At 38.6% G+C, this 23,687-nt stretch overlaps 1 protein-coding gene across 2 annotated transcripts in view; it reads right to left on the reverse strand.

Annotated features, from left to right (window-relative positions):
* Positions 1 to 23,687, reverse strand: part of Pgant2 (polypeptide N-acetylgalactosaminyltransferase 2) — a 411,072-nt gene that overhangs the window by 31,259 nt on the left and 356,126 nt on the right. For both annotated transcript variants that reach the window (XM_070094694.1, XM_070094695.1), the window contains 4 exons: positions 23,294 to 23,415; positions 22,868 to 23,043; positions 21,957 to 22,060; positions 15,883 to 16,102 (listed from right to left, as the gene is read on the reverse strand). In XM_070094694.1, the coding sequence (XP_069950795.1) occupies positions 15,883 to 16,102; positions 21,957 to 22,060; positions 22,868 to 23,043; positions 23,294 to 23,415 (622 nt within the window). The remainder of the gene's footprint in view (positions 1 to 15,882; positions 16,103 to 21,956; positions 22,061 to 22,867; positions 23,044 to 23,293; positions 23,416 to 23,687) is intronic.

Below are 23,687 nucleotides of genomic sequence, written 5' to 3' on the forward strand. Positions count from 1 at the left end.
GGTACCTAAAGTCCTTATGGAAGGCGATTCCCCTTCCAAAAAATAATACACCTCCATCTCCCCTCCTCCCATCTCATCACTCAACACTACATCTTCAATAAAGGTAAGTGTCACTTATTCTTCATTTAGTACAGTATTTATTGTGCATGTATCCTTCTTTTTCTGTGTAGGAAAATTTATATTTCAAGTGAAAAAAAAAATTTCATACTTTTGGGCGTCTGGAATGAATTACAGTGGTTCCCCGCTTTTCGTAGTTCCCGGCAATCGTAAAATTCGCCAATCATAGGGGTATTTTCGTATAAACATGGACTCGCTTTTCATAGGTTGACTCGCGAGTCGTAGTTCGTCCGGGACGCGTACCCACGGCGTGAGCCAGGGCAGCAGCAAGTCTGGCATTGTTTACCAGTGAGCGAAGGTCCCCTCACGTGCTCCAGCGAAATATTTCATAATATTCCATTTATTTTATTGCTTGCAAGTACTAAATAAGCTACCATGGCTCCAAAGAAAGCTCCTAGTGCCAAGCCTGTGGTAAAGAAGGTGAGAAATACAATTGAATTTAAGAAAACCATCATTGAACAATATGAAAGTGGTACAAGTGTGGCCGAACTGTCCAGGATGTATAAGAAACCCTACACAACCTCATGTTCCATAGTGGCCAAGAAAAATGAAATAAAGGATGCTGTTGTTGCAAAGGGAGTAACTATGCTGACAAAAATGAGATCACCAGTACTGGAAGAGGTTGAGAAGTTATTATTGGTGTGGATAAATGAGAAACAATTAGCAGGAGATACTCTTATGACTTCGTTTATTTGTGAAAAGGCTAGGCAGTTGCATGAAGATTTGGTAAAGAAATTGCCTGCAAATAGTGGTGAAGTGAGTGAATTTAAGGCCAGCAAAGGCTGGTTTGAGAGATTTAAGAACCGTACTGGCATACACAGTGTGGTAAGGCATGGTGAGGCTGCCAGTTCGGACCACAAGGCGGCTGAAAAATATGTGCATGAATTCCAGGAGTACATAGAGGCTGAAGGACTGAAACCTGAACAAGTGTTCAATTGTGACGAAACAGGCCTCTTTTGGAAGAAAATGCCAAAGAGGACCTTCATTACACAAGAGGAAAAGGCAATGCCAGGACACAAGCCTATGAAAAACAGGCTGATGCTAATGTTCTGTGCTAATGCTAGTGGGGATTTCAAAGTGAAGCCATTACTAGTGTACCATTCTGAAAATCCCAGTGTGTTCAGGAAAAACAATGTTATGAAGAGTAAATTGTGTGTGTTTTGGAAATCTAATAGTAAGGCATGGGTCACGAGGGAAATTTTCGTCCAGTGGTTTAATGAAGTGTTTGGCCCTAGTGTGAAGGAGTATCTCCTGGAAAAGAAATTGGATCTCAAGTGCCTGCTAGTAATGGACAATGCACCTGCTCATCCTCCAAACTTGGATGACCTAATTTTCGAGGAGTTTGGGTTCATCACAGTAAAGTTCTTGCCCTCGAATACCACTCCTCTCCTCCAACCCATGGACCAGCAGGTTATTGCAAACTTTAAAAAACTCTACACAAAAGCAATGTTTCACAGGTGCTTGACTGTGACCACAGACACTCACTTGACCCTAAGGGAATTTTGGAGAGAACACTTCAGCATCCTCCACTGCATAACCCTTATAGGTATGGCTTGGGAGGGAGTGACTACCAGGACTTTGAACTCTGCCTGGAGAAAATTGTGGCCAGATTGTGTCGACAAGAGGGATTTTGAAGGATTTGGGACTGACCCTAATGAGCCTATGTCTGTTGTAAAATCAATTGTGGCACTGGGGAGTTCCATGGGGTTGGATGTGAGTTTGGAGGATGTGGAAGAATTGGTGGAAGACCACAATGAAGAGCTCACCACTGAGGAGCTGCAAGAACTTCAGCAGGAAGAGCAACACATCGCAGCTCAGAATCTTGCTGCAGAGGAGGAGGAAGAGAGATGGAAGAAGGTGCCTTCTTCAAAAATTAAAGAGATTTTTACTATGTGGGGTAAGATGGAAAGCTTTATGGAGAAACATCACCCTAACAAGGTTGTTGCAAGCCAGGTTGGCAACATGTACAGTGACAAAGTCTTGGGCCATTTTAGCGAAGTGTTAAAGAGATGCCAGAAACAGATCTCTCTCCACAGTTATTTTGTGAGACAGGACTCCAGTGACTCTCAAGGTGGTCCTAGTGGCATTAAGAAACAGAGAAGAGAAGCAACCCCAGAAAAGCAATTGGTACCTGAGGTGTTGATGGAAGGGGATTCCCCTTCCAAACTATAAACAATCCACTCTCTCTCCTCCTCCAGTCTCCCATACACTAAGAAGAATCTCCAATAAAGGTAAGTGTTATGCTGTTAATGTTTCATTCATCATTTCCCATTGTATTGTTTATGTACTACATGTATATTTCATGTTAAAAATTTTTTTGTTTTAATACTTCTGGGTGTCAGGAACGGATTAATTGTATTTACATTATTTCTTATGGGGAAAATTGATTCGTAAATCGTAAATTTCGTTTATAGTAACGGCTCCAGGAACGGATTAATTACGAACAACGAGGGACCACTGTAATTGCATTTCCATTATTTCTTATGGGGAAAATTAATTCGACTAACGATAAATTCAACTAACGACACGCTCTCTGGAACGGATTGATATCATTGGTTGAGGGTCCACTGTATTTAGGTGTGAATGTTTTCAGATGTTTGGAAGTTGACTTCTCAGTGGATGGGTTTATGAAGGATGAGGTTAGCCATAGAAATGATGAAGGAAAAAAGGTGAGTGGTGTGTTGAGGTATCTGTGGAGACAAAAAACGTTATCCATGAAAGCAAAGAAGGGAATGTACGAAAGTATAGTGGCACCAACACTCTTATATGGGTGTGATGCTTGGGCTGTAAATGCTGCAGTGAAGAGGTGGCTGAAGTGGAGATGTCCTGTGTAAGGGCAATGTGTGCTGTAAATGTTATGCAGAGAATTCGGAGTGTGGAAATTGGGAGGAGGTGTGGAGTTACTAAGAGGGCCGAAGAGGAATTGTTGAGGTGGTTTGGTCATTTCGAGACAATGGAACACTGTAAATGCTAGGGTGTTGGGGAGAGGGGTGGGATTAAATTATGGAGAATCAAATACAAAATGGGAGTTTACACAGCTTCTTTTTGCTGATGATACTGTGCATTTGGGAGATTCTAAAGAGAAGTTGCAAGGGTAACTGAACGAGTTTGAGTGTGTAAAGGAAGAAACTTGAAAGTGAACATAGATAAGAGTAGGTGATGAGGGTATCAACGATTTAGGTAAAGGAAAATTGGATATCACATTGGGGGGAGGGAGTATAGAAGAATTGAATATGTTCAGATATTTGGGAGTTGACTTGTCAGTAGATGGGTTTATGAAGGACAAGGTTAAGCACAGAATTGACAAAGGAAAAATGGGAGTGGTGCGTTGAGGTATCTGTGGAGACAAAAAAATGTTATCCACAGAGGCAAAGAAGGGAATGTACGACAGTATAATGGTACCAACACTGTTATGTGGGTGTGAAGCATGGGTTGTAAATGCTGCAGAAAGGAGAAGGCTGAAGGAAGTAGAAATGTCGTGTCTAAGGGCAATATGTGGTGTAAATATTATGTAGAGAATTTGTAGTGTGGAAATTAGGAGGAAGTGTGGAGATACTAAAAGCAAATGTCAGAAGGCTGAAGAGGGGTTGTTGAGGTGGTTTGGTCATTTAAGAGAGAATGGAACAAAGTAGAAGAACTTGGAGAGCATATAAATCTGTAGTGGAAGGAAGGCAGGGTAGGGGGTCATCCTAGGAAAGATTGGAGGGATGGGGTAAAGGAGGTTTTGTGGGTGAGAGGCTTGGACTTCCAGCAAGCATATGTGAGCATGTTAGGAGTGAATGTAGACAAATGAATTTTGGAGCCTGACAAGCTGTTGGAGTGTGAGCAGGGTATTATTTTGTGATGGGATTCAGGAAAACTAGTTAGCAGGACTTGAGTCCTGGAGGTGGGAAGTACAATGCCTGCACTTTAGAGGAGGGGTTTGGGATATTCGCTGTTTGGAGTGACATCTAAACTGTCATATCTAAGTGCCTCAGCAAAGACAGTGATTACGTATGAAGGATGGTGAATGTGTTGAACAATGATGAAAGTTTTTTCTTACATTTTTGGGTCACCCTGCCTCTGTGGGAAATGACCAACATGTTAAAAAAAATATATCTATACTATTTTCATATTTCTTGATCAGTAAATGAGGATTCTCAACATATTACTAATACAGTGGAACTCCGGTTTTCGTCCGGTCAGGTTATCATACAATCCAGTTTTCGACCACTTTTTCGGCAAAATTTTCCCATTTTCATACATTCGCTCAGAAATCGTCCGTGCCAGATGTGTCCACTTGCCCGCACATATGTTCGTGATTCAGTCTGCCTTTCTTACTCATTAAATGAGCATTACTCCGTGCATTCATCCAAAACATTTTGTAATAATCCATTGTTTTTTGTGCTCGCAACTGCTAATTAAGCCACCATGGGGCAAAAGAAAATTCCGAGTGCCAGCCCTTTGGTAAAGAAGGTGAGAAACACGATAGAATTCAAGAAAGAACTAGTAGAAAAATACGAAAGTGGTGTATGTGTGACCGAGCTCACCAAGATGTATGGGAAGTCCAAATCAACGATCAGTTCCATCCTGGCGAAGAAAAAAGAAATCAAGGAATCTGATGTTGCAAAAGGGGTAAATGTGCTAACAAAACAGAGATCGCAAACACTCAAAGATGTTGAGAAGTTGTTGCTGGTGTGGATTACCCAAAAACAGTTAGCAAGAGATAGTGTTGTGGAAAGAAAATGCCTGGAATGAGTGCTGCTGTTAATGAATTTAAGGCTGGTTCAACAGATTCAAGAAGCAAAGTGGCATACACAGTGTGGTAAGGCATGGCAAGGCTGCAAATTTGGACAAACATGGGTCTGAAGAATTCGTTGATGAATTCAAGGAGTACGTAGAGGTTGAAGGATTCCTCCCCCAACAAGTCTTCAATTCTGACGAAACAGGCCTCTTTTGGAAAAAAATTCCAAAAGAGGAAAAAGCAGTGCCAGGACACAAGCCTATGATGGATAGGCTAACCCTTTTGTTCTGTGGTAATGCTAGTGGGGATTTCAAGTGAAGCCTTCACTGGTGTACCACTCTGAAAATCTCAGTGTTCAAGAAAAACAATGTCATCAAGAGTAAACTCTGTGTGATGTGGAAGGCTAACATTAAGGCATGGGGTCACAAGGCAAATTTTCAGTGAGTGGGTCAATGAGGTGTTTGGCCCGAGTGTGGAGAAATACCTCCTGGAAAATAAATTGCCACTCAAGTGCCTCCTGGTAATGGACAATGCTCCTGCTCGTCCTCCAGACTTGGAAGACCAATTGTTGGGGGAGTTCAGTTTCATCACAGTGAAGTTCTTGCCCCTTAATACCACTCCTCTCATCCAGCCCATGGACCAGCAGGTCATTTCAAACTTCAAAAAACTCTACACCAAAACAATGTTTCAAAGGTGCTTTGAAGTGACCTAGGACACTGAATTAACCCTAAGAGAGTTCTGGAGGAATCACTTCAATATCCTCAATTGCATAAGCCTTATAGATAAGGCTTGGCAAGGAGTGACTTCCAGGACGATTAACTCTTCTTGGAGAAAATTGTGGCTAGAATGTGTCCTCCAGAAAGATTTTGAAGGGTTTGAGGCTGATCCTGACAACCCTATGCCTGTTGTGGAATCTATCATGTCTTTGGGGAAGTCCATGGGGTTGGAGGTTAGTGGCCAGGATGTGGAAGAGTTGGTGGACGACCACAGGGAAGAGCTAACCACTGAAGAGCTGCAAGACCTTCATCTGGAACATCAACAGACCTTAGCTGAGGAAATTACTTCAGAGAAGGAGGAAGAGAAGGGGGAGAATGTGCCTTCTTCAGCAATTAACCCTTTCAGGGTTGGTGCCATACCAGTACGGCTTGCACACCAGGGTTGGTGCCGTACTAGTACGCATAAATTCTAGTGCCTTCAAATCTAGCGAGAGAAAGCTGGTAGGCCTACATATGAAAGAATGGGCCTATGTGGTCAGTGTGCACAGTATAAAAAAAATCCTGCAGTACACTGTGCATAATGAGAAAAAAAACTCCAACCGTGTTTTTGGTTTAAAACAGCAACTCTGCAGTGTATTTTCGTATGCTATTTATGGGTGTATTCTAGTTTTCCTGGTCTCATTTTATAGAATGGAAGACATATTATGGAAATTGAGATGATTTTGATTGGTTTCACAATGAAAAGTACCTTGAAATTGAGCTCAAAATAGCAGAAATGTTCGATTTTTGCCAAAGTTCAAAGGTAAACAAATCATGCCATGCGTCCAATACACGACAACTGGTGAGTCTAATATTCTTTCACAAGTGTGCTGATATTATTTATACCATTTCTACACAAATGCAGTAGTCTGCATAACATAAATCTTCTATTCTTTGTGAGAATAAAAATTCAAAGTGGAAAACAAAAGAAATGTAGCAGAGGCCTGGGGACGTGAGTAATCAACAGAAGAAATGTTATTTTAGTGCCAGGAATGTCTGTCTTGTTTATTCTTGACCCTATTTGGAAATTGGCATCTTTTGAAATTTGTGTGAAATTGGCAAAATTGCCAATTTCTGACCACGTTATTGGTTAGTTGAAATCGGTAAATGGGTGGTTTCTTGTATTCATTCGATAGACAAAATGGAGTTCTAATGAAATAGGTATGATTTTTGTCGACTGGTACATTGGAATTGACCGATAATAGGGCTCAAAGTGGGCGAAATCGCAGATGCGTAAACATCGTCGAGACCGCTAAGTTCGTGAGAGCATAATTCCGTAAGTTTTCCATCAAATTTCATACTTTTGGTGTCATTATGATCGGGAAAATATTCTCTATCATTTCATAAGATTTTTTTTTTTTTTCGAAAAATTTCCGACCCTGAGAACAAGTTTAGGAGAGGGCCTGCCGACCCTGAAAGGGTTAAGGACATTTGTGTAAAGTGGAGTGAGGTGCAAAGTTTTGTGGAGAAATATCACCCTAGCAAAGCTATTGGAAGCCATGTCAGAAACATATTCAATGACAATGCCGTGTCCCATTTTAGGCAAATCTTAAAGGGACGCCAGAAACAGGCCTCTCTGGACAGATTTTATGTGCAACAGGGATCCAGTGACTCAAGCTGGTCCTAGTGCCAGTAAAAGACAAAGAAGGGAAGTAACCCCGGACAGGGCTTTGATACCTGAAGTCCTTATGGAGGGAGATTGCCTCTCCAAACAATAACCTCTCCTCCCTCTCCCCTCCTCTCCATCTTCCATACTCAAACAAGAGTCTTCTACAAACGTAAAAGTGATGGTAAATATTCATTTATCCATTTCATTAGTCATTTATATTTATTTCTCAATGTTTTCCGTATGTAAAACTATAGTTATTCTCCACAAAATGTATTTTTGTTAATATTTTTGGGTGTCTGGAATGGATTAATTGTATTTATATTATTTCTTATGGGAAATATTATTTCACAGTGATGTCACTGTGGTTGTTCAATATATTTATAGATGGGGTTGTAAGGGTCTTGGCAAGAGGTGAAGAGAAGTTTGCAGAGGTTGGTGGATGAATTTGGTCATTTAGAGAGAATGGATCAAAGTAGAATGATATGGAAAGCATATAAATCTATAGGGGAAGGAAGGCGGGGTAGGGGTCGTCCTCGAAAGGGTTGGAGAGAGGGGGTAAAGGAGGTTTTGTGGGCAAGGGGCTTGGACTTCCAGCAAGCGTGCGTGAGCGTGTTAGATAGGAGTGAATGGAGACGAATGGTACTTGGGACCTGACGATCTGTTGGAGTGTGAGCAGGGTAATATTTAGTGAAGGGATTCAGGGAAACCGGTTATTTTCATATAGTCGGACTTGAGTCCTGGAAATGGGAAGTACAATGCCTGCACTTTAAAGGAGGGGTTTGGGATATTGGCAGTTTGGAGGGATATGTTGTGTATCTTTATATGTGTATGCTTCTAGACTGTTGTATTCTGAGCACCTCTGCAAAAACAGTGATAATGTGCGAGTGTGGTGAAAGTGTTGAATGATGATGAAAGTATTTTCTTTTTGGGGATTTTCTTTCTTTTTTGGGTCACCCTGCCTCGGTGGGAGACGGCCGACTTGTTGAAAAAAAAAAAAATGTAAAAGAAGAAAATTAAAAGTGAATATAGGAAAGAGTAAGGTGATGAGGATAACAAAAAGATTAGGTGATGAAAGATTGGATATCAGATGGGAGGGAGAGAGTATGGAGTAGGTGAATGTATTCAGATATTTAGGAGTGGATGTGTCAGCAGATGGGTGTATGTAGAAGCAAAGAGGGGAATGTATGAGAGTATAGTTATACCAACACTATTATATAGGTGTGAAGCATGGGTGGTGAATGTTGCAATGAGGAGAAGGCTGGAGGCAATGGAGATGTCATGTCTGAGAGCAATGTGTGGTGTGCATATAATACAGATAATTCTTAGTGTGGAAATTTGGAGGAGGTGAGGGATTACCAAAACTATTATCCAGAGGGCTGAGGAGGGGTTGCTGAGGTGGTTCGGACATGTAGAGAGAATGAAATGAAACAAAATGACTTCGAGTGTATAAATCTGTAGTGGAGGGAAGGCGGGGTAGGGGTCGGCCGAGGAAAGGTTGGAGGGAGGGGGTAGAGGAGGTTTTGTGTGCGAGGGGCTTGGACTTCGTCAAGCATGCGTGAGAGTATCTGATAGGAGTGAATGGAGACAAGTGCTTTTTAATATTTGATGTGCTATTGGTGTGTGAGCAAAGAAATATTCATGAAGGGATTTGGGGAAACCTGCAGGCCGGACTTCAGTCCTGGAGATGGGAAGTGCAGTGTCTGCGCTCTGAAGGAAGGGTGTTACTGTTGCACTTTTATAATTGTAGTGTAAAGCACCCCACTGGCAAGACAGTGATGGAGTGAACAATGATGAAAGTTTTTCTTTTTCAGGCCACCCAGCCTTGGTGAGAATCGGCTGATGTGTTAATAAAAAAAATACTTCAGTTTACGTACAAATCAGTTTTTGGCCGACCTTCTGGAACAGATTAAAGACAAAAACTGGGGTTCCACTGTACAGAACAAAATCAGCCCATAATCCCATATACCCAAATACACCTAATTTTAGGCTAGATTTCTTAAATAATTAAAACTCAACTACTGCTTGTAAAATACAGCCTCTCCTCACTTAGCGATGGACTCATTTACTAATGACTCAGACTTACGACGAGCTCTCTGACCAGCATGTATACCTAAATAATGTACATTAGAGCTGATTTCCTCTATTTTGTTTATTACAATATATAGTACACTGCTGTATAAACATTTAAAAATATACCAGAAATGTCATAAATGGTGCAAAGGTGACATTAAAACAATATCAAATATGGCTGACATAAATCCATTACCATTATAGTATGCGCCTTACTTAGTGATGAATTCATTTACTGACGTGGTCTTAGGAACGGAATTCTGTCCTTAAGTGAGGAGAGGCTGTAGAGAGTATCATGAGACCCATAATTATTTTTAAAACAAAATTAATTTTGAAATCTCACAAGACTTGAGGGAATTTCCAGTGTCAATGGATCTCTTTATAACTAATTACATTTCATCTCTCTTAATGTCACATCACATGAAGGTTTCACCAAATACAGTTTTTCATTATTTCAATAATTAACCTACCAGTCAATATTCTCTCTGAAATTTAATCTTTCACTTCACCATTTTTAATGAAATTACATTGTAGACATTCTCTTAATTGACCTTCATTCATATGAAATCATGATAAACTGTCCACTTGTTGGTCCAGATGTACCCAACCATAATCTGCCCAGTTAGAGAATGTTTCAGCAATATAATTTTTTTTTTTTTCAACAAACCAGCCATATCCCACTGAGGCAGGGTACAGATATTAAAAAAAAAAGAATAATTATATTTTAATAAATAATGAAGTACAGTGGAGCCTCAGTTTTCATATGCCCTAGTTTGTATGTAAAACTATAGTTATTCTCAATAAAATGTATTTTTTGTTAATATTTTTGGGTGTCTGGAATGGATTAATTGGATTTACATTATTTCTTATGGGAAATATTAACTAAAAATACATTTTATAGAGAATAACTATAGTTTTACATACAAACTAGGGCATACAAAAACCGAGGATCCACTGCATTTGCCTTAAAAAATCAAATTTATGTTCAATTGTATTTACACATTTTTGACAGGCAAAGGTTGTTTAGCTTTTATTTCCCTTACAGTACTCTGTTTATGCAACATATTCATATCTGCTCTAAAGCTTTCATTTGTATATTTTATTCTAACTGTTAAATTTTTTTTTTAACAAGTCGGCTGTCTCCCACCGAGGCAGGGTGACCCAAAAAGAAAGAAAATTCCCAAAAAGAAAATACTTTCATCATCATTCAACACTTTCACCTCACTCACACATAATCACTGTTTTTGCAGAGGTGCCCAGAATACAACAGTTAATTTTATATTATTATTATTGTTATAATTTTTAACACAACAGCTGTCTCCCACTGAGGCAGGGCGACCTGAAAAAGAAGAAACAAACTTTTTCTTCTTATTACATTTAGTAATTTATACAGAAGGGGTTCAGATAAGATTTGTCTGGATTTTTAACCCGAGGGTGGGTCAGCCACCCAGGATAACCCAAGAAAGTCAGTGCGTCATCGAGGGCTGTCTGTCTTATTTCCACTGGGGTCCTTAAATTATGTACCCAAGGATGGGACTAACACCAGTCAATGACACCCAGGTACCTACTTATTACTAGGTAAACAGGGACAGCAGGACTAAGGAAACGTGCCCAACGTTTCCACCCATGCCATGTTATGAATGAGAAGAAACTGGATCTCCTGGCTTTAAGTGAAACAAAGCTGAAGGGGGTGGGAGAGTTTCAATGGAGAGGAATAAATGGGATTAGGTCAGGGGTTTCAAATAGAGTTAGAGCTAAAGAAGGAGTAGCAATAATGTTGAAGGATAAGCTATGGCAGGAAAAGAGGGACTACAAATGCATAAATTCAAGGATTATGTGGAGTAAAATAAAGATTGGATGTGAAAAGTGGGTTATAGTAAGCGTGTATGCACCTGGAGAAGAAAGAAGTGTAGAGGAGAGAGAGAGATTCTGGGAAATGTTGAGTGAATGCGTGGGGAGTTTTGAATCAAGTGTGAGAGTAATGGTGGTTGGGGATTTCAATGCTAAAGTGGGTAAAAATGTTATGGAGGGAGTAGTAGGTAAATTTGGGGTGCCAGGGGTAAATGTAAATGGGGAGCCTTTAATTGAGCTATGTGTAGAAAGAAATTTGGTAATAAGTAATACATATTTTATGAAAAAGAGGATAAATAAATATACAAGGTATGATGTAGCACGTAATGAAAGTAGTTTGTTAGATTATGTATTGGTGGATAAAAGGTTGATGGGTAGGCTCCAGGATGTACATGTTTATAGAGGGGCAACTGATATGTCAGATCATTATTTAGTTGTAGCTACAGTTAGAGTAAGAGGTAGATGGGAAAAGAGGAAGGTGGCAACAACAAGTAAGAGGGAGGTGAAAGTGTATAAACTAAGGGAGGAGGAAGTTCAGGCGAGATATAAGCGACTATTGGCAGAAAGGTGGGCTAGTGCAAAGATGAGTAGTGGGGGGGTTGAAGAGGGTTGGAATAGTTTTAAAAATGCAGTATTAGAATGTGGGGCAGAAGTTTGTGGTTATAGGAGGGTGGGGGCAGGAGGAAAGAGGAGTGATTGGTGGAATGATGAAGTAAAGGGTGTGATAAGAGAAAAAGGTAGTTTACGAGAGGTTTTTACAAAGCAGAAGTGTTATAAGAAGAGCAGAGTATATGGAGAGTAAAAGAAAGGTGAAGAGAGTGGTGAGAGAGTGCAAAAGGAGAGCAGATGAAAGAGTGGGAGAGGCACTGTCAAGAAATTTTAATGAAAATAAGAAAAAATTTTGGAGTGAGTTAAACAAGTTAAGAAAGCCTAGGGAAAGTATGGATTTGTCCATTAAAAACAGAGTAGGGGAGTTAGTAGATGGGGAGAGGGAGGTATTAGGTAGATGGCGAGAATATTTTGAGGAACTTTTAAATGTTGAGGAAGAAAGGGAGGCGGTAATTTCATGCACTGGCCAGGGAGGTATACCATCTTTTAGGAGTGAAGAAGAGCGAAATGTAAGTGTGGTGGAGGTACGTGAGGCATTACGTAGAATGAAAGGGGGTAAAGCAGCTGGAACTGATGGGATCATGACAAATGTTAAAAGCAGGGGGGGATATAGTGTTGGAGTGGTTGGTACTTTTGTTTAATAAATGTATGAAAGAGGGGAAGGTACCTAGGGATTGGCGGAGAGCATGTATAGTCCCTTTATATAAAGGGAAAGGGGACAAGAGAGATTGTAAAAATTATAGAGGAACAAGTTTACTGAGTATACCAGGAAAAGGGAAAGGGGACAAAAGAGATTGTAAAAATTATAGAGGAATAAGTTTACTGAGTATACCAGGAAAAGTATACGGTAGAGTTATAATTGAAAGAATTAGAGGTAAGACAGAATGCAGAATTGCGGATGAGCAAGGAGGCTTCAGAGTGGGTAGGGGATGTGTAGATCAAGTGTTTACATTGAAGCATATATGTGAACAGTATTTAAATAAAGGTAGGGAAGTTTTTATTGCATTTATGGATTTAGAAAAGGCATATGATAGAGTGGATAGAGGAGCAATGTGGCAGATGTTGCAAGTTTATGGAATAGGTGGTAAGTTACTAAATGCTGTAAAGAGCTTTTATGAGGATAGTGAGGCTCAGGTTAGGGTGTGTAGAAGAGAGGGAGAATACTTCCCGGTAAAAGTAGGTCTTAGACAGGGATGTGTAATGTCACCATGGTTGTTTAATATATTTATAGATGGGGTTGTAAAAGTAAATGCTAGGGTGTTCGGGAGAGGGGTGGGATTAAATTATGGGGAATCAAATTCAAAATGGGAATTGACACAGTTACTTTTTGCAGATGATACTGTGCTTATGGGAGATTCTAAAGAAAAATTGCAACGGTTAGTGGATGAGTTTGAGAATGTGTGTAAAGGTAGAAAGTTGAAAGTGAACATAGAAAAGAGTAAGGTGATGAGGGTGTCAAATGATTTAGATAAAGAAAAATTGGATATCAAATTGGGGAGGAGGAGTATGGAAGAAGTGAATGTTTTCAGATACTTGGGAGTTGACGTGTCGGCGGATGGATTTATGAAGGATGAGGTTAATCATAGAATTGATGAGGGAAAAAAGGTGAGTGGTGCGTTGAGGTACATGTGGAGTCAAAAAACGTTATCTATGGAGGCAAAGAAGGGAATGTATGAAAGTATAGTAGTACCAACACTCTTATATGGATGTGAAGCTTGGGTGGTAAATGCAGCAGCGAGGAGACGGTTGGAGGCAGTGGAGATGTCCTGTCTAAGGGCAATGTGTGGTGTAAATATTATGCAGAAAATTCGGAGTGTGGAAATTAGGAGAAGGTGTGGAGTTAATAAAAGCATTAGTCAGAGGGCAGAAGAGGGGTTGTTGAGGTGGTTTGGTCATTTAGAGAGAATGGATCAAAGTAGAATGACATGGAAAGCATATAAATCTATAGGGGAAGGAAAGAGGGGTAGGGGTTGTCCTCGAAAGGGTTGGAAAGAGGGGGTAAAGGAGGTTTTGTGCGCGAGGGGCTTGGACTTCCAGCAAGCGTGCATGAGCGTGTTAGATAGGAGTGAATGGAGATGAATGATACTTGGGACCTGACGATCTGTTGGAGTGTGAGCAGGGTAATATTTAGTGAAGGGATTCAGGGAAACCGGTTATTTTCATATAGTCGGACTTGAGTCCTGGAAATGGGAAGTACAATGCCTGCACTTTAAAGGAGGGGTTTGGGATATTGGCAGTTTGGAGGGATATGTTGTGTATCTTTATACGTATATGCTTCTAAGCTGTTGTATTCTGAGCACCTCTGCAAAAGCAGTGATAATGTGTGAGTGTGGTGAAAGTGTTGAATGATGATGAAAGTATTTTCTTTTTGGGGATTTTCTTTCTTTTTTTTGGGTCACCCTGCCTCGGTTGGAGACGACCGACTTGTTGAAAAAAAAAAAAAAAATTAAAAAGATGTATAGAAATAACATGTGGCAAGAGGAAAGGAAGGTGCTATGAATACAAAACAGACATTTTTAGCTGAGCCATGATAAGTGAAGTATTAAATTTTGTCCATTTTTTTATCATATATTATTTACAGTAGGGCCCCACTTTACAGCGTTTCGCCTTATGGTGTTCTGCTAATATGGCGATTTCAAATTATGACCAAAATTTGCTATACGGCAACCGGTCTTTCAAATACAGTGTGCCCCACCCGGTTTGTTTACATTCTCCGTGAGCACATCTATTATGTCTGGAACTTTCCAAAATTTCAAGAGTTTTAAAGTTACTGCGTATTTTATATGTACTGATAATTATACTTATGTGTACTTGTACCTAAATATACTTATACACTGTGCTGGTATGCAGGTACACATTAAAATCACTAAGAGTCTCTCTACTCGTGATGCCATAGTAATACTATGTAACAATAATCTCTCCTGGGCACATTAAATGTTTCATTTTACGTTAATATAGACATTTTCGTTAATTCATCCATATTTTCTTCAAAATTATATAAGAAACACGTTACATAGCACATAAACATTATATATACACCCACAGAATAAAAATTGACAAATATGAGATCTGTTTACAAAGCAACTTTGTAGGAGTGTCAGAAGAATTACGTTTTCTCTAGTCAAACACTGGAGGATAACTGTAGATAAATATTGCTTTCGTATGCCTTCACCCTATATATAGCAATTCATGACCCTTGTGGGTTTAGTGCTTCTTTTTTATTATGATTATAATAATTTGTAATAATAACAATAATAATAATTTGTCAGAGCTTCATTCCTTCTAAAAATTACATGAGAATGGACATGTTGGTCTTTATTTATTCTACTGTACCACTATGGAGACAACTTGTACACAATGTAAAGTGTTTGTATGAATGTTTATGAACCATAACCAGATGCTTCATCTGTTTGTTTACATAGTGGGTGGGGTAGCCAGGCTGGCTTCCCTACACTACCTTACCTACCACAAGACTTTCTACAAATACTTTTCACCTTTCACCCTACATTAAGACTACAAATATTTTAAGGTAAGTAATGAATGTACTGTATATGCATTTTATCACTCCAGGGAGTTTTAAACATTGCCATGGTATATTATGTATGAGTGGCGTGGCCAGGAGGGCTACCACACCTGACTTCTTACAGTAAATACTGCTCACCTTTTGCCCTACATTAAGACTACAAATATTTTGAGGTGAATAGTAATGAGTGTACTGTGTGTATTTTACTTTTTATTTTTTTTAATGCCTAGTTCTATTGTTAACTTAATATATGTTAGTGTAAACTTGTTATCTGACATTTATATGCATTTATAAGTGGAAAAAACGGCGTTCTGCTTTCCAGCAGTAGCCCGGAACCTAACCTGCCATACTTCATTTTTGTATGTATGCAAAGTGAGCTCATCTACTTTACCCTGAAAACCTATCATGGGATATTAAATATTACAGACAAAAAAAGTAATGATAATTATGTATACCATGACACAATCCAAAAGAGGCTGCCTGATACACATTTTTTTTTTTTTTGGGGGGGGGGGATGTGTCTGAAGCATTCACTCACTCCCCAGTAATGTACAGTAATGTAATTTCAAACAATTATTAAAGCCCTAGCTTATCAAGGTTATTTGTTAAGTCTGAGTACACTTACTTTCCAAACTTAACACTTTTTGCTAATGGCACAGCAGAATAATAATATTTCTTGTAATCATCCATCCAAACTTCTGCTGCTCTTCGAGTATTTCGAGCAAACACATTTCCAGACCCTCCTGGGAAGGTATATGGATGCTGCTTACGGAAAACATGTCCCACTCGGGAGCATGGGACAATTTCTAGACTTCCCCCACACTGCCACACTCGGAAAGATATTTCTGAAAATAATGATAGTGATGTATAAAATATATGGCAAAACTGTAATTAAAAATATGTAGAGAACTGTACATACAGCATAATAGGTAAGTTCATAATAAATATGCTTAATGTACTGTAGTAGGATTAGAAGTGTGAGTAAGGTAACTTATGTGAAGGGATTTAGGGAAAACTGGTTAGCCAGACTTGACTCCTGGAGGTGGAACGGGCAGTGCCTGCACTCTGGAGGAGGGATGGGGATGCTGCAGTTGGAGGGTAATCTGATTGTGATGTCAGCACACTTTTAGAAAGAAGGCAATTGAATGAATGATGGTGAATATGTTTTCTTCCTTGAGTCACCCTGCCTTGGTGGGAATTAAAAAATGTGAGTAAATCCCAAGCAAAAAATAATAAAGAAAACACACTGAAGCATATACAAATGGCATCATAAATATGCATGTGCATACTCAGGAATACTAAGGAACTGGAGCACAAGTCTAATTTCTTAGATTGAGAGCCCCTCACCAGCATCAAGGAACCTCCCTTCAGGGGACTACAGGTGCTCCTCAACTTACGATGGTTCGACTTATGATGCTTCGACCTTACAATGGTGCAAAAGCAATTACTTTGGAGTTGAAGGCATGAAGGCAGAAAGTTTGTACCTTGTATTCATTTATTTACTTTTCAATGCTGGTATTAAGTTACTTACAGTAATTATTTGTGACAGCAGTTATTTATTTATTCATCTATCACATCATATTCACCTTATGATATTTTCGACTTGCTTTGGGTTTGTTGGAATGTAACCCCACCGAGGAGCACTTATACTTCGATCAGCATCACTCATTTCTGGCTTCTTGAGCCTTATTGTATCTATTCTTGAAGCTGTGTACTGAGTTGGCCTCAACCACTTCCTTACCCAAGTCATACTACTTTTCAACCACCCTCAGACTAAAGGTACAATTCCTTACATCCCTATGACTCATCTGTGCCTTCAGTTTCCACCAGTGCCCCTTGATTGTGGTTCTCTCAATTCAAACCTTCTTGTCACTATTTTCCCTATTAATCTCTCTTATGATTTTGTATGCCTTAATTGTATGTCCCTTTGTCTCTCTCTCTCTCTCTTGTCAAGTTTGTCAGGTTCAGTTCCATCCTTTCATCATAGTGCATTCTTCTTAGTACTCACCTACTTAGTACTCACCTAGATGTGGGCTCTATGCTAGGGCTGTAAACTCAATGATTGCCTTGACATACATCATATACAAGGTTCTGAAGAACAAAAAGGCATAATACCGTGACTGGAACAACACACAAATAACCTGCACATAGGAGAGAGGAGCTTAAGATGACATTTTGGTCCAACTTGGACTATTTACAAGGTCACACTGTGTGACTTTGTAAATGGTTGTGAGCTCCTCTCTCCTATGTGTGGGTTATTTGTGTATTATTCTGAAGGATTCTTCATTCAAGTTCCTAAATGCTGACATGATAAGGTTTATGTACTCACCTATTTGTACTCATTCATTCTGTGGTTGTAGGTACTGAGTCTCAACTCCTGGCTCTGCATCTCAACTTACTTGTCAAATTCATTCTCTCCTTTTAGCCCCATGGATCCTATCATCCTGACCTCTTTGAGACTGAAGAACAATGACAGTGAGTATTTTGTATGTTGTTATCATGTCTTTCTTGATTCTTCTGTCCTCCAATGTTATTAGATTAAATTCTGTTAGCCTATCCTCATAGCTCATACCCCTTAGCACTGGAACAAGCCTTGCTGTATACAGTGAAACCTCAAATTTCAAACGTATCGCTTATCGAACTCCTTGAAAATAGAACCCTTTTTTCAAACCAACTTTGTCCCTATTATCGAACTCGCCCCTATTTTTGAACCGCTGGGTACCGGACCTGTCTGGCAGCCTGCTCTGTCCACGTCCCCACGCAGGCGCCGTGAGCCAATCTGGTTTTGTTAATGCTTGAGTGAACACTAATCTGCGCTGTCATTAAAACATGATTATTTCATTATGTTTGGTGCTTGTGGGACTGTGAAATAAGCTACAATGGGTCCAAAGAAACTTGCTAGTGGTATCCCTGTGGTAAAGAAAGTGAGAAACACCATAGATGTGAAGAAGGAAATAATACAGAAGTGGAATGATGTACAAATGTTTGTGGAGAAGTACCACCCTGAGCAAGCTGAAACAAGCCATCTTTGCAACAAGTTCAGTGACAGAACCATGTCCCAATTTAGGGAAATCTTAAAGAGGCACCAGAAACAGAGGACTGTGGACAGTTATTTTGTGAGACAGGGGTCTAGTGACTCTCAAGCTGGTCCTAGTGGCATTAAAAGACAGAGAAGGGAAGTAACCCCAGGGAGGGCTTTGATACCTGAAATCCTCATGGAGGGGGATTCTCTTTGCAAACACTAACCCCAACTCCCTCTCTCCTCCTCCCTATCTTCCAGATGCCATCACCCATCTTTAATAAAGGTAAGTAATATGTTATTTTATGTTTATTTAAATCTAATAATACATAATTGAACACTATATTTGTTGTGTGTATGCAAAACTATAATTAATCTCTGTAAAATGTATTTTTTATGAATATTTTTGGGTTTCTGGAATGGATTAATTGTACTTCCATTATTTCTTATGGGAAATATTGCTTCGCTTTTCAGACTTTTCAAATTTAGAACTAACTCCTGGAACGGATTAAGTTCGATATTTGAGGCTCCACTGTACTTCTACACTTTCTCCAGTTCAGTGTTTCACATCTATACACAAGTAACCCAACAGTAACACAACATCCCCAACATCAGGACTACATTTGTTCTCGTCCAGTTATGTTTATATGTAACTGTATGAATATGTATGTACAGGAGGGCCCCCGTTTTACAGCGTTTCACTAATACAGAAGTTTTCAATTATACCCATTTTTCATTTATTCAGACTCCCTACAATACAGGGTGTCCATAAAAACACTCCCTGATTTCAAACAGGTATAACATGTAACTTTACTGTAATAATCTTTCACGGTTAGTCTGGTGACTTGGCAGGCCATGTGCAGAGGTCACCGGACCTATCTGCTTGTGACTTCTTTCTTTGGGGGTACGTGAAGAGCACAGTTTACGTACCACCGCTAACTGCAACCCTGGAGGAGCTGAAAATTTTGATCACTGAAGCAGTTCGCATGATAACTCCAGATATGCTGCAGAGCATCTGGACCAAATTGGATTATTGCATCGATGTTTGCCAAGCAACCAGAGAGGTGCACATTGAGTGCCTTTAATGCTACCTTATACCACATGAAACTAAATGAAATCCTGCATCTGAAGCTACTAACTGTGAAAGATTATTACAATAAAGTTACATGTTATACCTGTTTGAAATCAGGGAGTGTTTTTGTGGACACCCTGTATATTCACCACTCACTATAGGCTATGGATGATTTTTTTTTTTTCAACAAACTGGCTATATCCCACCAAGGCAGGGTGGCCCAAAAAGAAAAATGTAAGTTTCTCATTTTACATTTAGCATTTTATACAGGAGAAAGGGTTACTAGCCCCTTGCTCCCAGCATTTTAGTCGCCTCTTACAACACGCATAGTTTATGGAGGAAGAATTCTGTTCCACTTCCCCATGGAGAAGGATGAAAATATTTTAAGGTAAATAATGTGTACTGTATATGCATTTTTTAGTCCAAGCTATATTGCTCACCTAATATATGATAGTGCAAACATGTTATCAGACTGTTATAAGCATTTAAAAGTGAAAAATGGCTATGATTCCCTTTACAGCGATTTTTGCTTTACAGTAGTAACCCAGAACCTAACCTGCTATGTAAGTGAGGCCCTCCTGTATGTATGTATACTTGTATATGTGCATATCTGTATGTATATTCCTCATCTACATCACTGGCTTCCCCATTTCCTCATAGAACTTACACCAATTATGTTTGCATATGAGAACTTTTTCTTCTTCTGAAGGAGGGGTGTTAATGTTGCAGTTTAAAAACTGTAGTGTAAAGCACCCTTCTGGCAAGACAGTGATGGAGTGAATGATGGTGAAAGTTTTTCTTTTTCGGGCTACCTTGCCTTGGTGGGAATCGGCCAGTGTGTTAATAATAAAAAAAAATGAAAACTTTTGTCAACACAAATCTGTTTGCCTCTAATAGCTTTATAAATGATGAGCTCATAAAGACATTTACTTGGATGATGATAAGCTCACACAATACTGACAAGACCTTGTACATAATGTTTAAGAACAAAACTAAAAATATTCAGCTGAACATAAAGATAAACAATACATGCAATGAAAGATAAGAAAGGGGAAGGGGGTAAATTCCTAGCTATACACCTTGATAGCAAACTAAAATTTAACACCCACTTTCAGCATATTTCTAAGAAAATGATATATTAATAATAATAATAACAAAAATAGTAATTAAAAATAATAACTAAGTATGTACTTCTCTAATATTTTAATGTGAACATAAATCCATAGCATATTAAAATTTGCTCTATGCTTATTTACCTGTTTATTGATTACCATTAATTATAACATGTAAATATAATTTTATTTTGGATTAAAACATGTTTAAATAATTTTCTGAGAAATGGGTGGGGCTCAAACTCAATTTCTAGCACATGATAATCCTTCAGTAATCACTTCAACTTAAAGAGTACATTAATATTTAAAACTGACTCAAGTAATGTCTACAGGAGCCCTTAGCTGTTGCATTAATTTCAAGTAATTTTATTTTTTATAGTTAATGCTACACCAGCAATAGTCTGTGTCATCAGACAGAGTTCCAGGGTCTCTAGTGGAATAAGAACTATGTCTGAGTACACATACTGCTGTTGGTACTAGATTGGCCATAAAAAAAATGGTTAAAGAAACAGCTGGGGTACCTGCAGCCATTACTGCAACCATCCTGGTCAAGTGGTTAGAGTGCAGGATGTGCTCATGCTATATATGTTCAAATCACACCCAATAATGAACAAATTTACAATTATTTATTATGATTTTTCTGAAGCAATGTTTAAATAAGCTATACCAGCCATGAACAATAACACACAAAAACAGTATGTAGCTTATATCTTGTTATTTTCACAATGGTGTATGATGATACTGATCACAATAAAATATACTGCAGGATTGTATGTAAGGTAGTAGAGCTTGAGCAATATCTGTATTTATATCCTTCCAGCATTAGCTAATATTATTTAGTGTGACAGATTAAACAATTACAAACCCATATTTTAGACTACACAGATATTTTTCACAGCCAAACAACTGACAAAAAAGAAAAGGGTTGCAGGAAGCTATGGTTCATCTTAATCTGCTATACAAGAGTAAAATAAAATTAATAACAAAAAATAAGATGCCAAAGAATAAAGGATAATTTTATTAATATTTAGAATACAGGATGGGTTAGGATGTTGCAGTTTGGAGGGCTATCTGAACTGTGCTACTGTACTTCTGACAAGACAATGACTGAATGAGTGACAGTGAACGTGTTTCCTCTTTTTGATCACCCTGCCTTGGTGGGAGACAGCTGGTGTGTTAAAAAATAAAATAGAACAGGAGTGAAGAGGGTGAGAAAAGGTTGCTAAAATGTGGTCTAACTAGAGCTGAGTGTATTCTTGTCATCAGTAACTGTATTTAGAATACAGTTACTGATGACAAGAATATGGTCTATCTAGCTATAGAAAAAAGTTGGTTGGCAAAAATAACTAGAATAGTATTTTAGACAGTTACAAGCCTGCAAGAAAACTCAAGAAATAAGAGGATCTATATGACATTAAGATAATGTAATAACTTTAGAGAACTTTAACATTCAACTAAAATCATCAATATTCACAGATGTTATTTAAATCACATACCTAAATTTTCTCCACCCCAAATGTCCATAGCCATATCATATTTCCCAAGCTCTTCAAAATATGATTTATCTATCATAAATAATCCACCGGCAATCATTGGAGTTCTGAAAAACATTAAAGCATTAATCTAAATCAAGGCTAGGATGTTCATTTACTGTGCTAGGCTCAATGGTGAATTGCAATATTCATTAAAATCCACAACTTTTTTAAACCCAGAATATCACCATGTTAAAACAAACTGAAATTCCCACTCATGAATGTAACAGTATGAGAAAGGAAGAATCATACAAGACTATGTGAAACCCAAAAGATGTGAGGCAAGCATGCAACTAATACATCAGCATTAAAAGAACCCTAACAAGAAAATATAAGAAGTCTTATAATTGTGACAAATCCCACAGTTGCCCTAGATCACTTTTATATACATAACTGCTAATGCCAACTCTTTGTTACATTCACATGTGTATAATTTCAATTTGCATTGAAAGAAACATTGGGCCTTGATCAAATGTTACCTTGCTACAGAGTTGGTATTGCTAATTTTGCAAAATGTGATTTAGGGCAACAGCATGGCATACCACATTTACTGGAATAAATTCTCATTATTGTTGTTTTAAAGCTGATTTAACCCTTAAACAGTCCAAAGAGATTGACGTTCAAATTCGTAGTGCTACAAAAGTAGATCTACTTTTTTTTACCTATTTTCAAATATAACAAAAAAAAAAATGTAGATAAAAGTTTTTTTACACGTTTTCAAATGCAAAACAAAAAAGAAGATCTACATTTTTTTACATACTTTCAGATGTTGAAAAAACGTATATATACGTTTGGACCATTTAAGGGTTAAAATTGAGTACTTCAAGATTGGAACGTTCCTTCCTCATATTATCAATACTGTATGTTGAATTTACTTTATGACTTGTGTTGGGTCTTTTTGTCGTTTCTTCTTTTCTTCACTAGCGAGGTATTCCCACTTGAAAACTAAATTCCAATCAAAGCCTCCTCTTAGGTCAGCTGATGCACCAATATACTGGAAGGTGTCCATACTGATGACATCTATTATTGGGCAGACAACTCTTGTTTTTTCCTGTGGAAAAATAGTGTTTTTTGCAAAATACATTAATTAAGAAATTACTGTATACAGAATTCAGTACTGTTCTAGTAACGAAATAAACTACACCAATACTACAGCATCAGATATTCCTGTTACATGTAGTCTCGGTAAGTGCTGATGGGCATCATTAACTTTGTGAATTAATTACAGTAGTATACAAAATACAAGAGCATAAAATGTTTTTGACATCCACTAATAATTTTTGGACAAATGACTTACTCACCTCAGCCACCCGCTCAAGCATAGGTTCTAGCCAGTGTTGGTTACATTCACAATGCGAGTCCAAAAAAGTGAGGATAGGGGCTGTAGCAGCATCTGATCCCCTCACTCGTGACCGCATCAAGCCTACAGATAAAGAAAAGAGCAATCATAATACATGTACAGCTAAACATTACACATTAGTAGGCTTATATATTATTGCATCCTTAACCACTATTTTATCAAAACACATAAATTATCTACCAATTAATATCGTAAAGTTATGTGCAATGAAATAGTACAGTACTGTACTACAATTGTACTGCTTGGGTATTCACCTGTACCCTCAACTGGAGTCAATTTCAGGGGTCAAAGCCCCCCCCACAGCACAGCCCCAGACCAGTTTATGGCCTGATCAA

The sequence above is a fragment of the Cherax quadricarinatus genome, chromosome 47, assembly GCF_038502225.1.
Source record: "Cherax quadricarinatus isolate ZL_2023a chromosome 47, ASM3850222v1, whole genome shotgun sequence".
Taxonomy (NCBI): domain Eukaryota; kingdom Metazoa; phylum Arthropoda; class Malacostraca; order Decapoda; family Parastacidae; genus Cherax; species Cherax quadricarinatus.